This window comes from Rhinopithecus bieti, unplaced genomic scaffold (genome assembly GCF_001698545.2).
Source record: "Rhinopithecus bieti isolate Rb0 unplaced genomic scaffold, ASM169854v2 scaffold_50384, whole genome shotgun sequence".
Taxonomy (NCBI): domain Eukaryota; kingdom Metazoa; phylum Chordata; class Mammalia; order Primates; family Cercopithecidae; genus Rhinopithecus; species Rhinopithecus bieti.
In genome coordinates, this window is record NW_016820218.1 from 740,281 (window position 1) to 762,266 (window position 21,986).

The 21,986-nt window shown below is 38.9% G+C and overlaps 2 protein-coding genes across 4 annotated transcripts in view; one reads left to right on the forward strand and one right to left on the reverse strand.

The window, feature by feature from the left end:
• Positions 1-681: 681 nt before the first annotated feature.
• The window catches only part of RHOBTB3 (Rho related BTB domain containing 3), a 77,855-nt gene continuing 56,550 nt past the window's right edge, over positions 682-21,986 (forward strand). The window contains exons 1-3 of one of the 3 annotated variants that reach the window (XM_017859663.1): positions 682-821; positions 14,892-15,117; positions 19,927-20,113. In XM_017859663.1, coding sequence (XP_017715152.1) covers positions 751-821; positions 14,892-15,117; positions 19,927-20,113 — 484 coding nt within the window. In that variant the 5' untranslated portion in view covers positions 682-750. Of the gene's footprint in view, positions 822-14,174; positions 14,716-14,891; positions 15,118-19,926; positions 20,114-21,986 lie in introns of those variants that run through there. The other 2 variants (XM_017859664.1, XM_017859665.1) reach the window with 2 other exon arrangements.
• Positions 14,101-15,051, reverse strand: LOC108520334 (uncharacterized). The gene is made up of 2 exons (XM_017859671.1): positions 14,974-15,051; positions 14,101-14,821 (listed from the first exon to the last, which is right to left on the reverse strand). Exon 2 carries the CDS (start codon positions 14,791-14,793, stop codon positions 14,152-14,154), a length of 642 nt encoding a protein of 213 aa, XP_017715160.1. The 5' UTR covers positions 14,794-14,821; positions 14,974-15,051; the 3' UTR covers positions 14,101-14,151.

Below are 21,986 nucleotides of genomic sequence, written 5' to 3' on the forward strand. Positions count from 1 at the left end.
TGTGCCTTTGCTCCTCCTTCACCTTCTGCCGTGATCGTGAGTCCATTAAACCTCTTTCCTTTATAAATTATGCAGTCTCAGGTATGTCTTTATTAGCAGTGTGAGAACAGACTAATATGGCTGGGTCATGGGGTCCATATACTTGGTTGCTTCTGTGAAGGTATTTTTTGGATGAGATTGACATTTAAATTGCTGGACTTTGAATAAAGCAGATTACCCTCTGTAATGTGGATGGGACTTATCAAATCACTTGAAGGCCTTAATAGAAAAAAGATTGTCCTCCCTCAACCAAGAAGGATTTCAGCCAGCAGACTGCCTTTGAACTCAAACTGCAACTTTTCCCTAGGTCTCCAGCCTGCCAGCCTACCCTGTAGATTGTGGATTTATTTGAGTCTCCACAATTGCATGAGCCAATTCCTTAAAATAAATCTCTCTCTCTCTCTCTCAATATATAGATGTGTGTGTGTATATGTGTGCATATGTGTGTGGGTACACACATTATATACATATATGTATATGTTTGTATATACAAACACACACAACACACACATATATATACAAACATCATGTTGGTTCTATTACTCCAGAAAACTAATACAGTTGGTGACAAAGAAGACTCTGCAGGGGAGGAGCCAGGGGAAGGAAATAATCCTGTCTCATTCTGCTCCCTCTGATCTCTGCATTGACTAAACCTAACTAGAAGCCAGAGGCCAAAGGAATCTGTTGATATACAAGCTAGCTTCCCAGTGGATGAAGCAGGATGGAGAAGGGGAGGAATGGGCCTGGAGGGACAAAGAAAGGGTTAAACCCATAAAGAAAAGGTGAGGAATCATTATAATAAAATTCAGGATGGTGGTTATCTCTAGAAGGGTGAGAAGATCAATTTAGAAGGGACATATAGGATGGGGTTATTTCCTTGATCTAAATGACAGTTAACCGGGTATTTGTTTTATAGTTATTCATTAAACTATACATTTATGTTTTATACCTTTTGTATATTTTGTAATTTAAAAGTTTAAAGAAGAAAACAATACTGAGCAATTAAGAACTTATAAAATATTCGAATTCTAAGTGGTAAATAATTTTCCAGGTGAGCAATTTTGTAGCATTTAAAACCAGTTTGCTTTAAACACTAGAAAATATGTTATAGACCATTATACAAGTCATAACAAGTGAAAAAGTTAAATAACCCTGAACTAAAAGATACTTTCTCTCTTTTTTTTCTTTAAAAAAAATGTTCCTTCTAGCCATATGGGGAAGAAAGAATAATAGCTAGAGACTTGCATATGTTTAAACGCTAACAGCGAGGAGCAGTAGAGAGATAAAAGTTGAAGATGGGGAGAAGAAAAGGGAAATAGATGCCATGCAGTCCCTCCAAGTTAAAAGGTCTACACACAGTACTATCAGAGGGATCAGCCTGAGATCAGATAACGCATTCTTATTGCATTTTGACTGGAGGAAAAAGTAAAGGACGGATGTGGCTACATGCACATTTGTTAGCTAATTGTGGGAAGCTGAGTTCCCCAGTTGATGCCTCTGTTTTCTCTGTGACAGAAAACATGAGACTGAGGGAAGAGATATCAAAGTTATAGACAGGGGAAAGTGAGAAGACTTGAATCACTTTGGAGAGCCAGGCAATACCAAATGCTCAGTTGAAGTTGGAGGCCATGAATTTATAGTGCCATCAATATGCACTATTTTGAGATTTTCTACAGCAATATTTTACAACCCAGATATGGGTATTGAAAAATCACACACTAAGGTTGATCCAGGGTTGGGGTTTTAGACTGAAAAACAATAGAAAGGAGCTATGAGAACAGAGACAAGAGATGCAGCATGAAATCTCAGTTGGATAGGGAAGAAAACGAAGACGGAAGAGGACTAGCAGAGAGGAAGAAAGCAGGAGGATCAAGAGTTAGCAGGTCCCAGGAGAGCAAAAGCAGGGAGCAACTGGATGATGGAAACAGGGTAGAAGGCTGCTTGTCCAAGTTGTTGGATAACTGAATGTGTTGTTTTAGATGTGGAGCTGTTGCAGGCAGTGATATTATCTAGGGTCTGGCCATGGTAAGGAGGTATAAAGTGGAAGGGAGGTGAAGGTCATCATGGAAAAAGAGGCTGAGATGTTGAAAAGGAGTTCATGAGGCCGTTGAGATCATAGAGGACCATGAACATATTTGGGGTCAAGAGAAAGACAGAGGCTAGATACTGAGCATTTAATGAACAATGTGTGTGTTGAGGGGAATGAGGTTAGGTGGTTGACTGGGAGGTTGCTAAATGACAGCAACAGGAGAGAAAGATGGGAGTATAGTAAATGTCTTCCTTGAATCTCAGAACAGAAGTGCTTCAGGAGGATGAAAGAGTAATTAACTGGCTCTTCCTCTCTACCCAGATTGGAATTCCAGAAGGTGAACTAGAAAGACTCGACAGGAAGCAAAGCATGGGTAAACCTAGATGGGTAAACCTAGATGGCCAAGATAAGTTACAGCTGGGCCTGTAATAAGGCTATCAGGGAATAGGGCAAGTTAGGTTAAACTGGCTATGAAATTTTCAAGAATTCATTTTAGTAATACCATGATGTTGGGTAGTGAGCAGTATTGGTCTAGCTCTGGAGATTCCAAGTTTATACATCACTACTTGATATGAGAATCTAATAGTAAAACACATATATGCATTACATGCAATTATTTGCATACCTGTTCAGTTATAAGATTTCTTTGAAGAACCATATTCAGAGACTGGCTTTGTGACTGTGGCTCTTGGATGATCTTTGTAGTTAATGCCATCATGCAGAAAGGTCACCAGTCTTTCCTAAATGGCTGAACCTGCCAATCAGAAGAGAAAATTTTAGAAAATTGGTGAAGGCGTAAATTGGCTTAATGCAGTTTGCTCTGGAAATGGTATCTCTCTGTGATAACTCGGTGTTGGTATAGTTCTAATAAAAGTGTTTATAGACACAAAACATCCTTGGGATAAAATGTACAGGTCATTTTGATCCAGGTGTTTAAAAAATGTCTGTTGAACTGAAAAGATAATGATAATGATGGGCTTCCCATGTAGACTTTCCTATAAGGGAAGACAGTATTTGCTACTTATTATAAGTTTCTACCCCTTTAATAGTCGAGAGTCCCATTACAAATGAGCAAATAAGTATTCTAGCTTACACATTGGCCTCTTGCGCTTTGGATTGGGACAAACCTAGTCCCCTGAGTGTGATCAACCCTGGGCACCTTGACAAAATAAAGTTTGTGGACTTGCAAAACTGAAGAATGAGCCTTGGACAATGTGACTTAACAGGCAATGTCATCCTGAGGCCAGCCTGAGTAGCCCAGCTGGCCTCTCCCCATGACATTTCTAGCTCAGTTGTTTAGAATAGTGACTCTATTTAGATCAATTTCACTTCCTGCAATAAAAATCTTTGAGATCATGATGGGGATCATTAGCAAAACATTGTTGTAATCATAGTTAATGCAAAAGGACTGAGGAATTTATATTAGATCATAGTGAGTTAATAAAATGCACTGGCTGAAAATGTCTCCTAATTCTAGAGTCTAGCATGGAGAGTAACTAATAGTGTACAATTTGTGGCTGTTTGTGGGTGGTGACCTAGTAACAGACTGTTCCATTTCAAGGCTACAGCTAGTGAGTACTAAAATGCTTGTGCTGAAACAAAACAAAGCAAACTCAACTCTGCTTTTTTTTTTTTGCCTTTTTTGTTTTGTTTGTATTACATTATACTTCACTGCTGCTTATGTTATACCAGGGCTGCACATTTCTGAGTGTCTCATTCTTTTTATTCATAGATAGACTCATAGACTTTTCCCATGATTCTGAAGAGTTAGACATAATGATCAGTAAAACAGATTTTGCCAATATGACAAATATTCTAGTAACAATGACTGATTATTCTTTTGTTTCTGTTCACCTACAAAAAGAATTGTGCACTAATTTGTTCAACAAAATGTCATTTGTTGCCATGTTTTACTGAAGAAAAGGATTTTCTGACTCCTTAGAATTGAAGAGGTTCTTCTTATGATTTGTCAATTTCTATGGTGGTAAACCAAAGTATATAAAAGAAAAGTCAGTCTAAACATGGCACATCCCTTAATTTTACCCGGTGGTTAAGTAATCCTTATTTTTATATTATATCAATAAGGATACACTATGACTTAAAGGCAAAAAATCTCTGGGAAGACTTTGAAGAAATCAGGGCCTGTACTGCACTATTTATGTTGCAGCCTGAATGAGAGTTTAGGGATGGGAATAGTGGAGGCTTTGCTCAGGTATCTCTAACTTAGTGGAGAAGTTTGAAAAGCTCTGCTTGCCACTGAGATTAGTCCAGAAGGACCTTTGCTTGGCTATCCATACTTATCACATCACTGAGAAAGGTCTAAATGCCTTTTAATGTAGTTGGAGAGTGCCCTTGTCCTACCCAGGTCCTAGAACTGGAGGGAGCTGGTAACACAAGAACATGTTGAAGATGAACATTGAAAACACTCCTTCATTAGCAGAAACAGAAAGGGCCTTGTCGGAGTTGTGACAGTTACTGATGGGGCAGGGGATTTGGATCTGGCTAAATATAGCCAGGGGAAAGAAACAAGTAGTGTAACTGGAAAGATGGTAATGATTACACGAGTGCATATGTTTTAATTTGAAGGTAAAAGAGGAGAGAATATCAATCAGAGATATTACTGAAGTCCCAGCTTAATATTTTAAATATTTAAGGAGCTCTAAAGAGGAATATCTGATTCTACCTGAGAGACAGCATTTTAAAAAAAAAAAGGGAACATGAAGATCAAAATAAGCAAGAATGTGTCCAAGGGAATCTCAGGAAAGAGTAAATGAGCAGGAAAAAAAAAGTGAAAAAATGTCTGTAAGATAAGCCAAAATTGTTAAATGTTTCAGCTAGGTGATCTATTAGAATGCCAAAAGGACTATTCATGAGGGGCAGAACTGCCAACCTAATATATAATGGAATTAGCAGGACTTTTCTCAAACAAAGAAAAATCTCTAAGAAAATTTTAATTACTATTAACTGTAAAATCAAATTTTTAACTGCAGACAGGATTATAGAGTGAGAAGTGAAAAGTTATAAACAAGTTGAGAAAAATGAGGACCAAATGTATTGTGTGAGGGCAGACGAAGTCAGGGGAAATGATCTGTGACAGCTTCTGAATAAAAAAGGAGAACATTTCAAAGCATTTCAAAGCCAGCTGGGATAGTACCCAATGGATGGCCATAGCAGAGATGCATGTAAACAACACAGCAAGCAAAGGGAGTGCAGGAGATGGGGAAGGCTTTTAGTACAGTTAAAACATGAGCCAAATTATAGCAATACTGAACAAAATCTATTTTTTAACATATTAGAGTTCATTGAAAAGAAGACATACCAGCAAAGTATTATACCACTTAATTCTAACATACTGTATTTCTGTATGACTACAAATGGAAAACTTCAAAAAAATTATGCATAACTACATAATATACAATTAATGGTGCTTGATAATACTTGTATTTATTTATATACGTCCCTGGGGGTGGTATTTTATAATTTAAAAGAGTTTTTTTTTTTTTTTTTTTTGAGATGGAGTCTTGCTCTGTCACCCAGGCTGCAGTTCAGTGGCGCAATCTCAGCTCACTGCAACCTCTACCTCCCGGGTTCAAGCGATTCTCCTGCCTCAGCCTCCCAAGTAAGTGGGACTACAGACTCCCGCCACCACGCCCGGCTAATTTTTGTATTTTCAGTAGAGGCGGGGTTTCACCTTGTTGGCCAGGCTGGTCTTGAACTCCTGTTGATCTTCCCGCCTCAGCTCCCCAAAGTGCTGGGATTATAGGAGTGAGCCAATGTGCCCGGCCTAAAAGAGTCTTATCACTTTTCAAGAGCTAAATAACAGAGCAGCATATTAAAGGCCAGATTACCAGATTTCTTTGGAGTTCAACCCTTTGAAAAATGCTAGTAGAAACAGGGAGTTCTGGTTCAAAGAAACGTATGTTCTGCTATTTTTAAGTAATATTTTAACTGTAAAACCAAAGAGTTGTTTTAAAAACATCACTGAGCACAATGATAGAGGTGGGCAGATAACCGAAGTTCAAACAAAGAAGAGTTTAGGATAGCTGGATTTCACACGTACATAACATTCTAGATCAGGGCTTTCCTGGGCCACACTGGAAGAAGAAGAATTGTCTTGGGCCACACATAAAATATACTAACACTAATGATAGCTGATGAACTTAAAAAAAAAAAAAAGATAGCAAAAAAAAAAAAAATCTCATAATGTTTTAAGAAAGTTTAAAAATTTGTGTTGGGCCACATTCAAAGCCATCCTGGGCCACATGTGGCCCTTAGGCCGCAGGTTGGACAAGCGTGTTCTAGATTCTCACTTTGACTTCTCCAAACACAACTGAGATTACAGCCTCTCAATTTAAAAGAAAACGACAATTTAGAAGAAGACTGTAGGCTCCTTCTCTGGGAAGAATGACCCAGGGAATAAAATAAGTAAAGTCAACTTTGCTGAAGACTGACTAAAGGGTCATTGGTCTTGGTGAATTACCTTGCTTAGGTTACTCTCATGAAGTACATGCAAACTCTTGTTGTTGTTGTTGTTGTTGTTTTAAAAAAAGCTAATCTTGAATTTTATAAATTTTGTGTAAATTTGCACACTTTATCTCTCATTAGATTAGTTAAAACAATACAAATACATTTTTCACGGAGCTGATTTCTAGGCAAACGGGTCTGCAGTTTATCTGTGTTGCTTTTCCCTATCTCTCCTTTACTTCCTGTCTCGCAGCCTCCCTTACCACAGTAGCCAGCCCCAGTGCTGTGTTCTGCAACCTAGCAGGCCCAGCTTCACAGCTCAAAGCACCAGCCAGGAGTCTCCGAACTTTTTTGACTGAGCACCCCATCAGAAAAAAATGTGAGCACACTCCCAAGGGCTATAAATTACGTGCATATATTACTATGAATACAATAAAACACAAACAGAAAATTTTTAATAGATGAGATAAAGATCAAGTCAATTGTAGTTTAATGTATTGTCATACATTATTTGATAATGATACATACATTATGAAATTTTCCTCTCAAAAGTTATTGTGAATAAAGCTTTACAGGGAGAAGGACAATTGAATATGTCTCATTTTAAAATCTTGGTTTACATTTTATGACACAGCAATACAGTTATCTGGTTTTATGTTCAGTTTATTGAAAGGCTCTCTGAAAAGAACTTAAAAAGATCTGTGGAATTTATCAGTGAAGAACTGCTTCATGATTCTCATTTTTCAGTCCCATTATGCAAAGGTTTTAGTTGATATTTGATGAATATATTTCCTGCTTGCAAAATGTTACTCATCTGTTTCTGAACTAATCAGAAGTGTAATACATTTTTACATGTTTAACACATAGTTTCAGGACTGATTGAAATTATATTTGGAAAACGTTTAGGGAGTTAGAAAATTCTATAATATGGAAGAGTTTTTATAGGTTACATGCCTTGTTTTCAATCACAAACATTACATAATGAAGGAAGTAGTTTCAAACACTGGGTAAGGGCACAGACCCTGGGGCCAATTGTCTGAATTGGAATCCCAGCTCCTCTACTCCCTACTTGGGTAGCTGGGATTACTTGCCTCAGCCTCCCAAGTAGCTGGGACTACAGGCCCCCACCACCATGCCCAACTAATTTTTGTAATTTTAGTAGAGATGGGGTTTCAACATGTTGGCCAGGCTGGTTTCGATCACCTGACCACAGGTGATCCACAAGTTTCTTGCCTCTTTTTTCATGTGGTCAAGTTTCTTAACCTCTTTGTGCCCCATTTTCTCTCCAGTAAATTAGGATAATAATAGAACCTACTCCAAAAGGTGACTGTGAGAATTAAATGAGTCAATATTTGCAAAGCACTTAATGTAATGCCTGGTACATGGTAAGTATACCTAAGTGTATAAAGAATTATGGAGCGGGGCATGGTGGCATGCACCTGTAGTCCCAGCTACTTGGGAGGCTGATATGGGAGAATCAATTGAGTCTAGCCTGGTCAACAAAGTGAAACACCATGTCTTAAAAAACAAAATTATGTGTAGAACCCTGGACATACACATGCCATGTGACCTAGCATACCCACAAATATACTATATTTTGAAGCAAAAGTGATCCTAGCAGCTTTGTTTATAATAGGCAGAAACTGGAAATAGCCCACGAGTCTATCTACAATGGGATGGATAAATAAATGGTGGCATGTATTTGTATTGGATGCTATTCAGCAATGAAAAGGAGAAAAACCACAGTTACATCAACACCATTGAATCTTACAAATGATGAATAAAAGAATCAAGGCACAAATACATATAGTGTGATCCCACTTAGAAAGAGCTCAAAAGGAAGCCAAACCAAAATATCTGTTTAGGAATGCACATAGAGGTAGTAAAAGTCTAATGAAAAATGAATAATCATTACAAAAGCCAGGCTTATTATAATCTCTGAGGGAAAGAAGAAGAGGGCTGTAGCTGAAGAGGGGCGCCATGCGTGTACACACACAAGCACATGCCTTTGCGTGAGCACTGAGACTGCTCTCATTTTTGACCTGAGAGATTTTAGGAATGTTTGTTTTATAATTATTCATTAAATCATGTGCATAGCTTTTCTGCATTTTTCTTTGTGTTGTATTGCACAACAAAAACTTTTTCAAGCTGCTATAAAATTCTTGTTTCTACAAAATTAACTACTTGTATAACCTCTTACAGTGTTGTGTATTCTGGCTCCAGCTTCTTTGTTAGAATGAATTGCATAGGAGATATGCTGTGAATGAATTTTATGTGGTTGCTCTCATTGTAATGTTAGCTTGGAATTCTTCTTTTCTATTCTTTTTTTTTTTTTTAATATTTAGTGAAAACAACTAATCCATCAGTGGTTACATGTAAAGAAGTTTTGCATAAAACACAGTTTTATTTTAAACAGTCAATTATTGTTTACAGTATTGTCAAAAGATGTAGAAGAGAAAATATGTCTTCTCTACTACAGCTTTTCTTTAGTGGATCACAAAAAAAGTTATTTCAAAATGTATTTCATTTATTGGAACCTAATGTAGTAAATACTAAACTGAAACAGAATTTCTCAAATACCATAAAGTGGAACATATTAAAAACATCTGTGCTTTCAGTTTAACCTTATAGTAAACTTCCCACATTGTTTAACTTGTTCAGATACTTATGACTGGATGTTTAGCAAAACTTCATGTGAATATTCTCAAGGTATTTGCTAACAAAGGAATGCAGTTGTTTTTTTCCATTTGTGTTCTATGTATTATTTTAGATATTTTTATCTTGGCAAGAAGAAAACTATTTCCCCAAGAGTGTGCTGCTTTTTGACTTTCATTTTAAGAAAGCTTAGAAGAGACTTTGTAGCATTTATTCTTGGTGAGTTTTCTTGAAAGTATTGACTTGTATATAGTACACTACTTAAACATGCTAGAAACTTTATTGAGTTTGCCTTCAATACTTTGATGTTTAGTTTTTAAGTTGCTAGCTAATTGTAATCAGTTTAGAATATCATTATCTATTAACTATAATACGCACTTAGGGTGAAATCAATGTTACCAAGAATGGCTGTAAATACATACTTAAAACAATGTGTTTTATAATCCATTATTATGGTCAACTTCTTGGCAAATCTGATTAGTCGTTGGTTTTTTACCTTGCAATGTGGCTCCCAAAGAGTGTCAGAAACATCAGCTTGGCTGGGTGTTTTTGCTTCTTCTTGCATTTTTAACACTGTCTCCCTTGGTTCCTGCTGTAACAGTAGTTTACTTAAATATCATTCATAAGTCTCCTTAGAAACAGAAACTGCAACATGTGGCAGTATGTTGAAAGTGAACATACAGCCTTCCCGCTACCCCTCACTGTGCATCCTATTGCTGCCATGCCCCCAACACTCTTTGTGTCTGCCCACTTACTGGTCAGCCTGGGGTACCAGCAACAATCCTGACATTAACTAGTAGTAAAGCTTAATTTTTTCTCCCCCCCTTTTTTTTTCGGTAGAAAAACAACGGGTGTGATTAGAAGTTTATTCTGGAATTTCAGGGATCATCTTCTGTACCCCACCTTGAAGACTCTGGCTCTAGATAAGTGGTCTTAAAAATTGTGTTGGTTTTAACCTTAGAAAACCCATCTTTTAATGAAAATGAATATGAAACTTTTTTAAAAAAGATAGCAATAAGACCGCCCTGATTGACTTTAAGATACAGTGTCAGAGTTCAGATCTCACTGCTTACTCTTTTTCTGCCACTTTCTCAAGCTGATTTGAAGATTCTTCTATGAAAACCTAGTTTTCCTTGAAACATAGTTGGAAAAAATCTTCTGCCACGCCTAGATCTCTAGGCCTGCCCTCACCAATGCTTACTTCCTCTCCAGCTGTTAAGGAACCAACACGTTTTTCAAAAACTGGTATATGAATATTCACAATTTGGGGACTAGTAATAGCCCACCCAATTACTTTACATGTCCTCACTGTACCTTATGCTACATTTTACTTAGGGATAAGAACATCTAATAGAGTAAATATGAAATGGTGGCATTTCAGCCACTAAAATAGGAAAAAAATATTGTTTGGGTTAGAAGCCCTTCCTGTGTGTTCCCCAGTGACCTTGAGGTTGGAGGACATGTGATATCTGTTCTGTTAACACTGGTAAAATAAAATTTTTTAAATGTGCTAATGAGAGAAACTACAAATATATAAAACAAATAAAAATTTGAAATAAAAGGGAAATAACTTTTAAAAAGTGGTCATAAGAAAATTATGAAAAGATCTGTAAGATACCAGGAAACGGAACATCTGTGATATTCCTTTAGCCAAGATAAATAACACTTGCTGCTGTAATAATTGACCTCAAAATGTTTGGCTCAACTCACTGAAGATCTATTTATCACTCAAATCACAGTACAATGCATGCTGTGAGGAGGAGGCTCTGCTCTAACTAGTCATTCAAGGACTGGTTCCACACTGCAGTCCCAATAGCTTCAAACACCTGGCTTCAGGGTTGACCTGACTTCATGTGGTTGAGACAGGAAGATAAAAGAGAATGGAGAGACACACTTCTCTACTGCTCAGCAGGGATCATATTCCATTGATGAGAACTAATCATGTGGCCCTACCTATATGCACAAAATTTGAGAAATGTCATTTAGCTGTCTTGGAAGAGAAAACAGGTTTGGTGAGTATGTAGCCAGGCTTTGTACTAGATACTCAATTTGTAGCTTGAGTATCACCAGGTATGACTCCAGAAATCTCTTGGGAAGCCTCCACCACTCTTTTTTCTGCCTGCTTTAATATAGAAATCTTCATGCTAGCACTAACTTCATCTCTTGCTATTCCTAGGACGAGCCATGATCTTCCATTTCTTTATAACTTTGCATGTGATATCTGTCCAGTTCTTTCAAATACTCCTTCCCTTCTAACCTCCGCTTCCTCCAAAGCTAACAAACTCTTAATCTTTTAAGACCTAAGACAATGTTTACTTCCTTTATGAACTTCTATCTGACACAGAAAGCACAGATCTCTTCCTAACATTCACTGAACTTATCTTTTACTTTGTACCTATCTCTTTTACTGACTGCTTAGGCCTGTGTCATAATCACTTAAGGAACTAGAATGTTTTCAAAAGGATTAAGTGTGCTAATATTCACAAACTAATGAATATGTCAGAGGCGTTTGAACCAGAGCGACTCCATCTTGAGTAGGGGCTGGGTACACCAAGGCTGAAACCTACTGGGCTGCATTCCTAGGAGGTTAGGCATTCTTAGCCACAGGATGAGATAGAAGGTCAGCACAAGATACAGGTCACAAAGACCTTGCTGATAAAACAGAATGTGGTAAAGAAGCCGGCCAAAACCCACCAAAATCAAGATGGTGGTGACAGGGACCTCTGGCCCACCTCACTGCTCATTATATGCTAATTATAATGTGCTAGCATGCTAAAAGACACTCCACCAGCACAATTACAGTTTACAAATGTCATGGCAACATCAGGAAGTTACCCTATATGGTCTAAAAAGTGGAGGAACTCTCAGTTCTGGGAATTGCCCACCCTTTCCAGAAAAACTCATGAATAATCCACCCCTTGTTTAGCATGTAATCAAGAAATAACTATAAGTATACTCAGCTGAGCAGCCCATGACACTGCTCTGCCTACGGAGTAGCCATTATTTTATTCCTTTATTTTCTTAATCAACTTGCTTTCACTTTATGGACTCCCTGAATTCTTCACTGGAGGTCCAAGAACTCTCTTTTGGAGTCGGGATTGGGACCCCTTTCTGGTAACAAATTGCCTTAGCTTCTTAAGGTCAATGACCAAGTCTTATGTATCTTGGGATCTCCCATGCCTACCCAGCACAGGTTTGGCTCACATATTCAGTAACTAAGGAAAAAATGAATACTTTCTCCCTTTCTGATACTTACCAGTTGTCAGCAACTTTGGTGTCTTTTTTTGTTTCATTTTTGTATTAATATTTTTATATTGTCATAAAATATAACAATATTTACCACATTAATCATGTTCTAGTGTTCAGTACATGTTCTAGTGTTTAGTTAATAATGTTCTAGTGTTCAGTCCTATAGTTCAGTATAGTATGAACTATAGATGCACCTCATGCAACAGATATCTATAACTTTTTCTTCCTGCAAACCTGAAACACTATACCTGTTGAACAACGACCCCTTTTCCCCTCTCCCCAGCCCCTGGTAACCATTATTCTACTTTCTGTTTCTAAGAGTTTGACTACTTTAGATGCTGCCTATAAATGGAATCACTTTTTGTGATTTGCAACTGGCTGATTCCACTTAGCACAAGGTTCTCAAGATTCATCCATGTTGTAGTTTATGAAGGAATTTTCTGCTTTTTTAAAGAAAGGCTAATCGTCCATTACATGTGTATACCACATTTTCTTTATCCATTCATCCATTCTAGTGTCTTTGTTTTTGACTTATGGGTTTCTGGAAGAGACTGATGAGAAAATATATTTTCCATTAACCCAAAAGAAAAAGTGATCCTGCATGCTGGAATTTTTAAGGATGGTTTAGGTTCTAGAGACTAAAAGAGAAATCAAAGAAAATGCAAAGGGAAATTAGATTTAAAAAAATTAGTGACCACATAAAGAATGTCTCCTATTATATCTTCTCTGAGCACGAGAAACTACTAAACTACTTTCATCTGAGCAATAAGGGCCCATAATAAAAAGCTGTTACCCTAGTTTTTTTACTACCCTACTCAATACCCCCTCTTTTATACCCTCAAAATAGCTCAGTTGAGAAAAGAAACAGTCCAATTTTACAGAAGGGAAAAATAAATAGATAAAAGGATAAGCAGGAACTCTTTTCAACACGTAGTAAGGTACTGGTTAGAATTTTAATACTGTATGGAGGAGTCTAACCCCAGAGTAATCCCTGGCCCATTTTGGTGTTAGTAAGTGGAGCCCAGTGTTCGTTTGTACTGAGGTAGTTTGAAGCACGTTAGGGATATTCATAGCCTTTACTTCAGTGCATTATTATGAAAGAATCTAAAGTATCTTTGCATTTACATGATTATGTTCTCAGTTGGTCTGCGGAGCTATTATTAAATATGTGTCCATAATGTGTACAGAAAAATCTCCAAGTAAACTGGCATTTAACTCACCAACACATTAAACCCCCACACATAACTTCCTTTGAAAACGATCACACTAAAAATCCCAGCATTTAAAATCCTGAAGTTTTCGCTAAAATACACTAAATATAGCTCGAAATAGTAAATAATCCCCCCAAGGCGACATTAGCAAATTAATTGGTGTGTGAACAAAGAACCCTTTCTGCAGCGGCATGAATGTTGCCTTTATTTTTTCTCACAAGTATGATTTTAGAAAACAGCTGTAGCGCATGTTGACAAATGACAAAGCGGCAGTCGTGGTAAAGCACTTTCGGTCAAAGCCAAGAGGGGGGGAAATCGGGTTGCTGGGGCGGCACTCGTGCTGGAATCCCTAGCTTCCCTAACCTCCTTTTTCCAGTCTGGAGTGAGCGGGGGCCCCATCGCCCCACCCCCCTTTCCTGGCTCTGGTTACGGCCTTGCGAGTTGAACAAACTTGCTGCAGGCGGATTGGCGGTCGGGAGCTCTCGGGCTGGGGCGTTGTATTTATTAATTTATATTCCGCGGCGCCCCGCGCGGGCCACTCCTTTGTGTCCGGCCGCCGCCGCGGGAGCTCCGGGGCCTCAGCGGGGAGCGCGTTCCCCGTGTCCGCCTGACCCCTGGGGCCGGCACGTGCTGAGCCCGGTCCGCCGAGGGGGCGGAGGCCCCGATCTCCCCGACCCCCCTTCTCTGCCTAGAGGAGGAGGAGGAGCAGCGGCAGCAGCAGCAGGAGGCGATAGCTGCCAGCCGAGGAGGCGCGGCGGAGAGGGGACTGCGGTCAGCTGCGTCCACTCGGGGCTGCGCTGCGGTCCCGCGCCCGGCGATGTTCCCGGGCAGTCCCTGAGTAGCAGCAGCTTGCCCCCCACCCGCTAGCCCGCCCTGGTGTCCGGCTCGCTCGCTGGCTGGCGCGGCCCCGGCCCCGCTCTGCGTCGGCCCCGCAGGGGTGGAGGCGCGCGAGAGGGACGCGGCCGGGGATGAGCAGATTGCGGGTGAACTCGCTGCCCGGGGGCCCCACGAGGCCGTAAGCCGCTGCTTTTCTCCGAGTCGCCGCCCTGCCCTTGGATTTGAGATCATGTACGTAAGCGCCGCCGTCCTGCTATTGTCTCTCTCCAGCGCGTGCCGTGCGCCCCAGGGACGGGGGCTGGTGCCCATCCTCGCCGTGCGCTGTCCCCCGCACTTCCTGTTCCGAGGAAAGACCCGCGCGCTGACCGTGCTTCCCTTCTCCCCTCGCCCCCTCTCTGTCCGTGCAGGTCCATCCACATCGTGGCGCTGGGGAACGAGGGGGACGCGTTCCACCAGGACAACCGGCCGTCGGGGCTCATCCGCACTTACCTGGGGAGAAGCCCTCTGGTCTCGGGGGACGAGAGCAGCTTGTTGCTGAATGCGGCCAGCACGGTCGCGCGTCCTGTGTTCACCGAGTATCAGGCCAGTGCGTTTGGGAATGTCAAGCTGGTGGTCCACGACTGTCCCGTCTGGGTAAGGAACAGCAGCTGCTCCACGCCGAGGCTGAAGAAGCTTTTCTTTCCTTTTTTTCCCCCTCCCCCTTCTGCCCACTTCCGTGAGTGTGGAGTGTCCGCGTTACATGGGTCAAATTTTTAAACATTTTTGAGAAAATCTTTGGTCCTTTGTTTCACTGGGCAGGGGACAGCCCCGTCAGAGAACACTCTTAGGAAGATAGAAGGCCCCAGTGGGAATGTGGAGCACTTACTGGTACACTTCACAACTGTGGGTTGTCCCTTGGTAGGCAGCTGACAGTTGAATGTGCCAACTCCAAGGGACGGGGTCACTAAGTTTCACCAGCAGAAAGCAGTGTTTTTTTACGCCTGCCCTATTGGTGATAGTGTAATATTGGTGTTCTAAAAATACAGCCTTCTCAAAGCTCAGCACAGGCAAAATACTTTTCACTGGGACAGTTCAGAAATAGTTCCTCTGGAAAGCGGAGGAAAAGACAGGGACTGGGAGTTAATTTTAAATGACTCATTTATAGCACTATTAATTGATCTCTGAACACTTTTAATTTTAATAATGCAAATACTCTTTATGCATTAGCCATTTGTCTTAGTGACTCATAAATCAGAGATAATATTACTAATGGTGCTTGGAAAACTTTTTAAAAATTAAAATTTGTAATAATGGAACAAAATTGTAGTGAAGTGGATAAATTGTAGCCCGATTCTTGAGTGTTTGATTAAGGGAGAAAGGAATTTAGTTTCTGACACATACAAGTATTTTCAGTATACAATAACATTATGTTTGAATGTTTTCCTTTAGTCTTATTTGAAAATCTCTGATTCTTTACTGATATTGGAGTTACGTATGTTTCAGCTAAGTTTACATTTAATAACAGAAGAAAGTTTAGTGCCTGAAAAAATACGAATTGTCATTGTGTGAGATTTCACATTTAAACAGCAATATTAAAAAACTGAATCAGGGCTATGGGAAACTATCATGCCTTTCTAAAAAATGTGTAGAGTGTACTTGGAAAAATTTTTTATGCAAAATTCCATGTAACAGAAAGAAAAGATCACTTGCTTATGTAAGTTTTCAGTTAAAGAAGAAAGTTATGTTAATTTGGTAAAATAAAAAACAGGCCTTTTCAATTAAGAGATGCTATTAAACCCCTAGTTATGATAGTGATGACGCTGTTCATAAGAAGTATTGATGGAGAGCTTACTGACCAGAGTCTATGCAGGCAAATGAAACACTTCTTTTACTTGGACTCTTTCGTCGTGAAAGATCTTACAGCCTAAAAACATAACAGTTCAACATGCAGTTGAACAAATGTTTGGTGAATAGAGTAAACGTAGGAAAAATAAAATTAGCTACATTAGGATGTTAGGATTGCTTTCCCTGTATTTAATTTGAGCTGTTAACACTTTCCTGTTTATATTGTTAATTTCACAAACAGCAATGCTTGTGATCCCATACACTTTGTCTAGTAAAATGAAATCTTCCAAATGGAGAAAATAGGCCTCTATAGTACAGATTTTTCCCATATGCTGGTTGTTATGGTTTATTTTGCTAATCACTTTTTGTTCGGTTAGATTCTGGCCCTATTTAAGGCCCCAAGTTTGTAACCCACTACAATTTGCTGGGTTATAATGATCTTCAGATATGAGATTCCATTTCTAGAGTTGCTCTTTATAAGGTGCTTTTCTTCACTTGGTGGTAAGTAAAGCCCATCAGAGATACATTACTTGACATATTACGGAATCAGAATATTACATATAGCAGAGCAGATAAAGCACGGCCTTTGATATCACAAGGATCTGATTTCAGATTCTCACATTGCCATTTCAGGTCTGCGTGTCCTTGTTAAATCACTTACCTTCTCAGCCTTATTTCCCTATCTATAAAATAATCTGCCTCCTAGAGCTGTGCTGAGAAGTGAATGAGAAACTAACACGCATCAAGTTCTAAGTATAGAGGCTGACATTTAGTAGCTGCTCTATAAGTGGTAGCTAATATAAGAATGAAGTGTTTGTTATAACTTTAGTATAGTTATGTATCACTTGTATTAATACTAAGCAAAAGTAAGATTTTCACAGGTCATTCAAGATGTATACAACTACAGTACCAGTACACTGGGGCAGCGATGTTCATTCTTCATACATGCAGCCCCACATTCAAGTAAAATAAAATAGTTTCACTGTAGAAATTTGGATTTTTTTTTAAAGATGAGTTCAATTCTCCAAATGTGGCTCCAAGCCTTGTGTTGCATAACCCCCTAGAGGAAATCCTGGAACTGATTTACAAGGGGTGGGAGAATTTGATTTCCTTCATAATTCTAGAAATCTTTGGAGTATTTTCTCTTTGACATGGTTTGAGAAGAGATGTGTTGTTGCCTTGAAGTTTAAATGAGATATATGTGTTTCTCGTCCCTAATTCTCGTCTATAGATCCTTAGCCTTGCCCTGGATCCTTGCCTTAAATACTTGGAACTTTTAAAACAAATGTGCTGCAGATTCATTAGACGTAGCACATTATTTAGTGTGTCTTTCTCTCTTTCCCATCCGTTTTTTTGGTGTGGTACATTATTATTTCATTTCACATTTCTATATCTTTTACTATTTGTTAAAAATATTCCACAAAAAGCAGTGAGGTAGTTCAATAGATTTACAGTTTTCTTTGCAGGGTTTGAAGCTCTGCTTTGGAGTACAAATAAAAGTATTTATAGTCTTCACATCCTCAATCCCACAGAGTTAAAGATGCCCGGACCCATTTTTTCATAACATTTTCCCTTAAAGGTCCTCCTCTTCCCCGGATACTTCTCCAGTAACTCTGGAATTTTGAACTATTTGGAATTCGAAAAGCAGCTACTTTTGATTTATTCTCTCAGAGTTAAATGGCTGCTTAATATTGGCCCCTCTTTTGTTTAGCTTTTTTTCTCGTTTGTCTTCCTTGTTATACTTATGCACTCTGTTATACTTGTATACGTTGAACTTGAACGCTATAACAGAGGCATTTGGAACTGAATAAGCTGTGTGGTTTGGGATTTGGCAGTTTGGAGAGTTCTGCTGGGAAGCTTTCCCATTTTCTTGCACTGTGTCCCACTTCCCTTCTCCCCCCTTGCACCCTCTACCAAGTTCAAGCCTTGCCTTTGTTGTTTATGGTCCATAGTTTGCCTTTTTTTTTTTTTTTTTTTTTGGTTCTTTTACCTTCCTTCAAAAATACTGTACGCATACCAGTTTTGATAGGGTATTCATGACAAAAAATTCTGCAGTTCTTGTTACTCTGAGTGTACTTGTGGGAAATGAGTGGCTGGGAGGGTATGGGGAACTGGGGGAGGCACTGATGAGAAGAAGCTTTCTCTGCAGAAGGGCATTGCTATGTGATACTCCTCCAGAATGTTCCATTGTAGGATAAAAGCTCTGTCACATAGACCTTGGTTGGCTGATTCAAACACTGTTAACCCTGTTTTAGATTCGTTATTTCAAAGTTTGAACTTTCTTAGCTCAACAGATTTTGGACCTGTTAGTCACACCTAGCTATTTTCTTAATCTAGCTTTATTACATCCTAGAAGTATGTACCAAAGGCCACATAAAAGGACAAATGATTAATAGTTAACTAGAATGTGAGAAGAAAACTACTTGTACTTATTTGGTAGTGGAATTAAGATACCTAAAGATATTTTCCTTACATCACTATTCATACAAAAACTTTGAAAAATTATATTTAAAATATCAACCCAGGCCAGGCGTGGTGGCTCATGCCTGTAATCCTACCACTTTGGGAGATCAAAGTGGGCAGATTGCCTGAGCTCAGAAGTTCGAGACCAGCCTGAGCATCATGGTTGAAACCTCATCTCTGCTAAAGTACAAAAAATTAGCTGGAATAGTGGTGCACACATGCAGTCCCAGCTACTCGGGAGGCTGAGGCACAGGAATTGCTTGAACCTGGGAGGCGGAGGCTGCAGTGAGCCAAGATCACGTCATTGAACTCCATCCTGGGCAACAGAGTGTAAGACCCTGTCTCAAAAAAAAAAAAAAAATTTCAAAACATTATATTTTTAAGGAATAGTGTTTGTAGTAAATTACTTATGGCCCCAGTTCTAAATAAATATAAATGTTATTAGCTGTAGCACAAAAGTAAATATTTCAGAACTAGAAGGGTTTATCCTGAATTTTTAATTTATGTAAGCAAAATACATGAATTGAAAATATATTCCTTACCATGTTAACACCTTGTAATACACAGTATTTCTTTTTTATAAAGGAATTTCTCCCTCACCCGACATTCATACTCTATATATACAGTACTGTCCAAAGGATGGATGAAGTTGAAAAGTATACATGAGTTTTGAAAATACGAATAAAGTATATGGAACTTCACAGAATTTAAAATGTATTGCAGTTCAAAACACTGAAAATCCTGCAGTGTCTAACTGGGTCACAGGAAAACCTTTGAGGCTTCGTTACTCATACTGTTGCTCTTCCATCTAATGCCATAATGTTATACTTTTGAATTTATGAGGTGATAAAAATATAGTGTAATTTTAAAACAAAGGGCTTATTTTTAAGTGCAAATAGTGAAAGAGGTTGCTTATTTCCTCTGACTCTCAAGAATTCTCAGGTTCTCCTGTTTAACCATTACATAATTGTCCAGGCTACATGAGTAAGTAAACATTTTTAAAAAGAGGGTTGGCAGACTGCAGCACTTTTAATTTTATGTAGTTACTTATTTTAAAATAATTTTTTATGAATTCCAAAAATTAATGTCATAAATTATTTCAGCATTGATTGGAAGATAAGTAGACTAAAGATTGCTATTTGCATTTTGGTTTAGGACATATTTGACAGTGATTGGTACACTTCTCGAAATCTAATTGGGGGCGCTGACATCATTGTGATCAAATACAACGTTAATGACAAGTTTTCATTCCATGAAGTAAAGGATAATTATATTCCAGTGATAAAAAGAGCATTAAATTCAGTTCCAGTAATTATTGCTGCTGTTGGTACCAGACAAAATGGTAAGTATTTAATATTCTCTTTTATAGTGAGCATGCAAATATTGTATATTTTAAATAGTGCTAATTTTATTAATGAATAATAGGGTTTGTTTTTGAAAACCAAAGTGACTTTGGTTCAGTGCCAGCTGCCATCACTTCATCATTTGATACGATAAAAAGGCAACAAAGGAGAGGATTATGAACTTCTGCTGTGATTCCACTGGGTGCAAATCCGTCTTCTAAATGGCTCTTCTACAGTAGTGATGGAAGTCAGCAATTGTGTTATTTTGACATATGAGAGGTATTAGGCTGATGCTGAGCCCTAGAAAACTCTTTTTGATGGTCTGAAGGTCTACCCAGTTGGGAAGGATAGATTGTTCACATGAAAATGTGAACTTGGGAGCAGGATTTTTAGGTAGATAATAATGAGTGAGCTGGAAACACTGACAGTGCTGCCTAAGAGAAAGGATTGCTTATTCCGTGACTGGTAGATTCACTGGGTTTGGGCTGCTTCAGCCATTACTGCTGTGCATATGATTGTCAGATACCTTCGGGCCAACTCAGGATTCAGTTTGATTTGGTGGTATTTTACAAATCTTCTTAGTGGAATTTCCTAAGTAAAGCTATTTTGAAATTTTTACTTTTACACATTATTCTAAAAACTTTTAAATTGAGAAATTGCAAAGTAAAGGACATAAAATTTGGTCATCTTAGAGTGCAGCTAAATGCATTGTTACCTATGTATACAGCTGTGCAACCCACACAGATCAAGGCATGGAACATTTGCAGCACTTGAGAACGCTCCCTCATGCCCTTCCCAGTTAATAACTCTCCTCCTCAGAGGTAACTGCTATTCTGACTTCTAACAACATAGATTAGTTTTACCTATTTCTGAACTTGATACCAATGAAATTATACAGTATGTGGTGGTGTCTTAGGTCAGGCTAATTTCAGTTGGCGTAATACTTTTGAGATTTGTCCATGTTGTGTTTATCTGTAGTTCGTTCTTTTTATTACTGTATATTATTCCATTGTATGAATATGCCATAATGTATTTATCTATTCTTTTGCGGATGCTTAGGTGGTTACCCAGGAGTGGGATTGTTGGGTCAGAGGGCGGGTATATATTTAGCATTAGTAGATACAAATAAGGCAGGCATGACCCACCCGTGACCTCATATCCTCTCTATTTCCTTATCTTTCTTTTTATTTCTGGTCATGATTCATAAAAGAGGTATCCACACTTCCCGAGTCCATTTCCTATTCATTCTTCAGTCCACTACAGTCTGACTTTGACTTTCACAAGTGCACCAAGTTTGTTCTCACTCAGGGTCGCCAGTTGCTGTGGTCTGAATGTGTTCCCCCAAGTTCATGTGATGGACACAGTGTTGGGCAGTGGGACTTTAGGAGGTAATTAGGGCAAGAGATCTCTGCCCTCGTAAATGGATTGATGCTATTATCTCTAGAGTGGGTTCATTATTACGGGAGTGGGCTCCTGCTAAAAGGATGAGTTTGGCCCCCTTCTGCCCTCTGTCTTGTGAGCTCTCTTGTACTTCTGCCTTCCACCATGGGACGATGCTGCAGGAAGGCCTCACCAGATGCTGGCGCCTTGATGTTGGACATCTCAGCCTCCAGAACTGTGAGAAATAAATTTTTTTTCTTTAGAAATTACCCAGTCTGTGGTGTTCCATTTTAGCAGCACAAAATGAACTAAGACACCATTTATATCCTTGTTAGCCAAATTTAATACACTTTAATAACAATTATCTCTCATTGAAGAGATAATAATAGTTATCTCTTATTGAAATTATTGAAACATACTTCTCCCTCCATTTAATAAAGCTACTGTTTCTTTCCTGGTTCTTCTAACTCTCTGTCTCCTTTACCTTTCTCC

Bases quoted from the DNA above. Each gene is read 5' to 3' on its own strand.
- LOC108520334 (XM_017859671.1), bottom strand. From the start codon at position 14,793: ATGGGCACCAGCCCCCGTCCCTGGGGCGCACGGCACGCGCTGGAGAGA.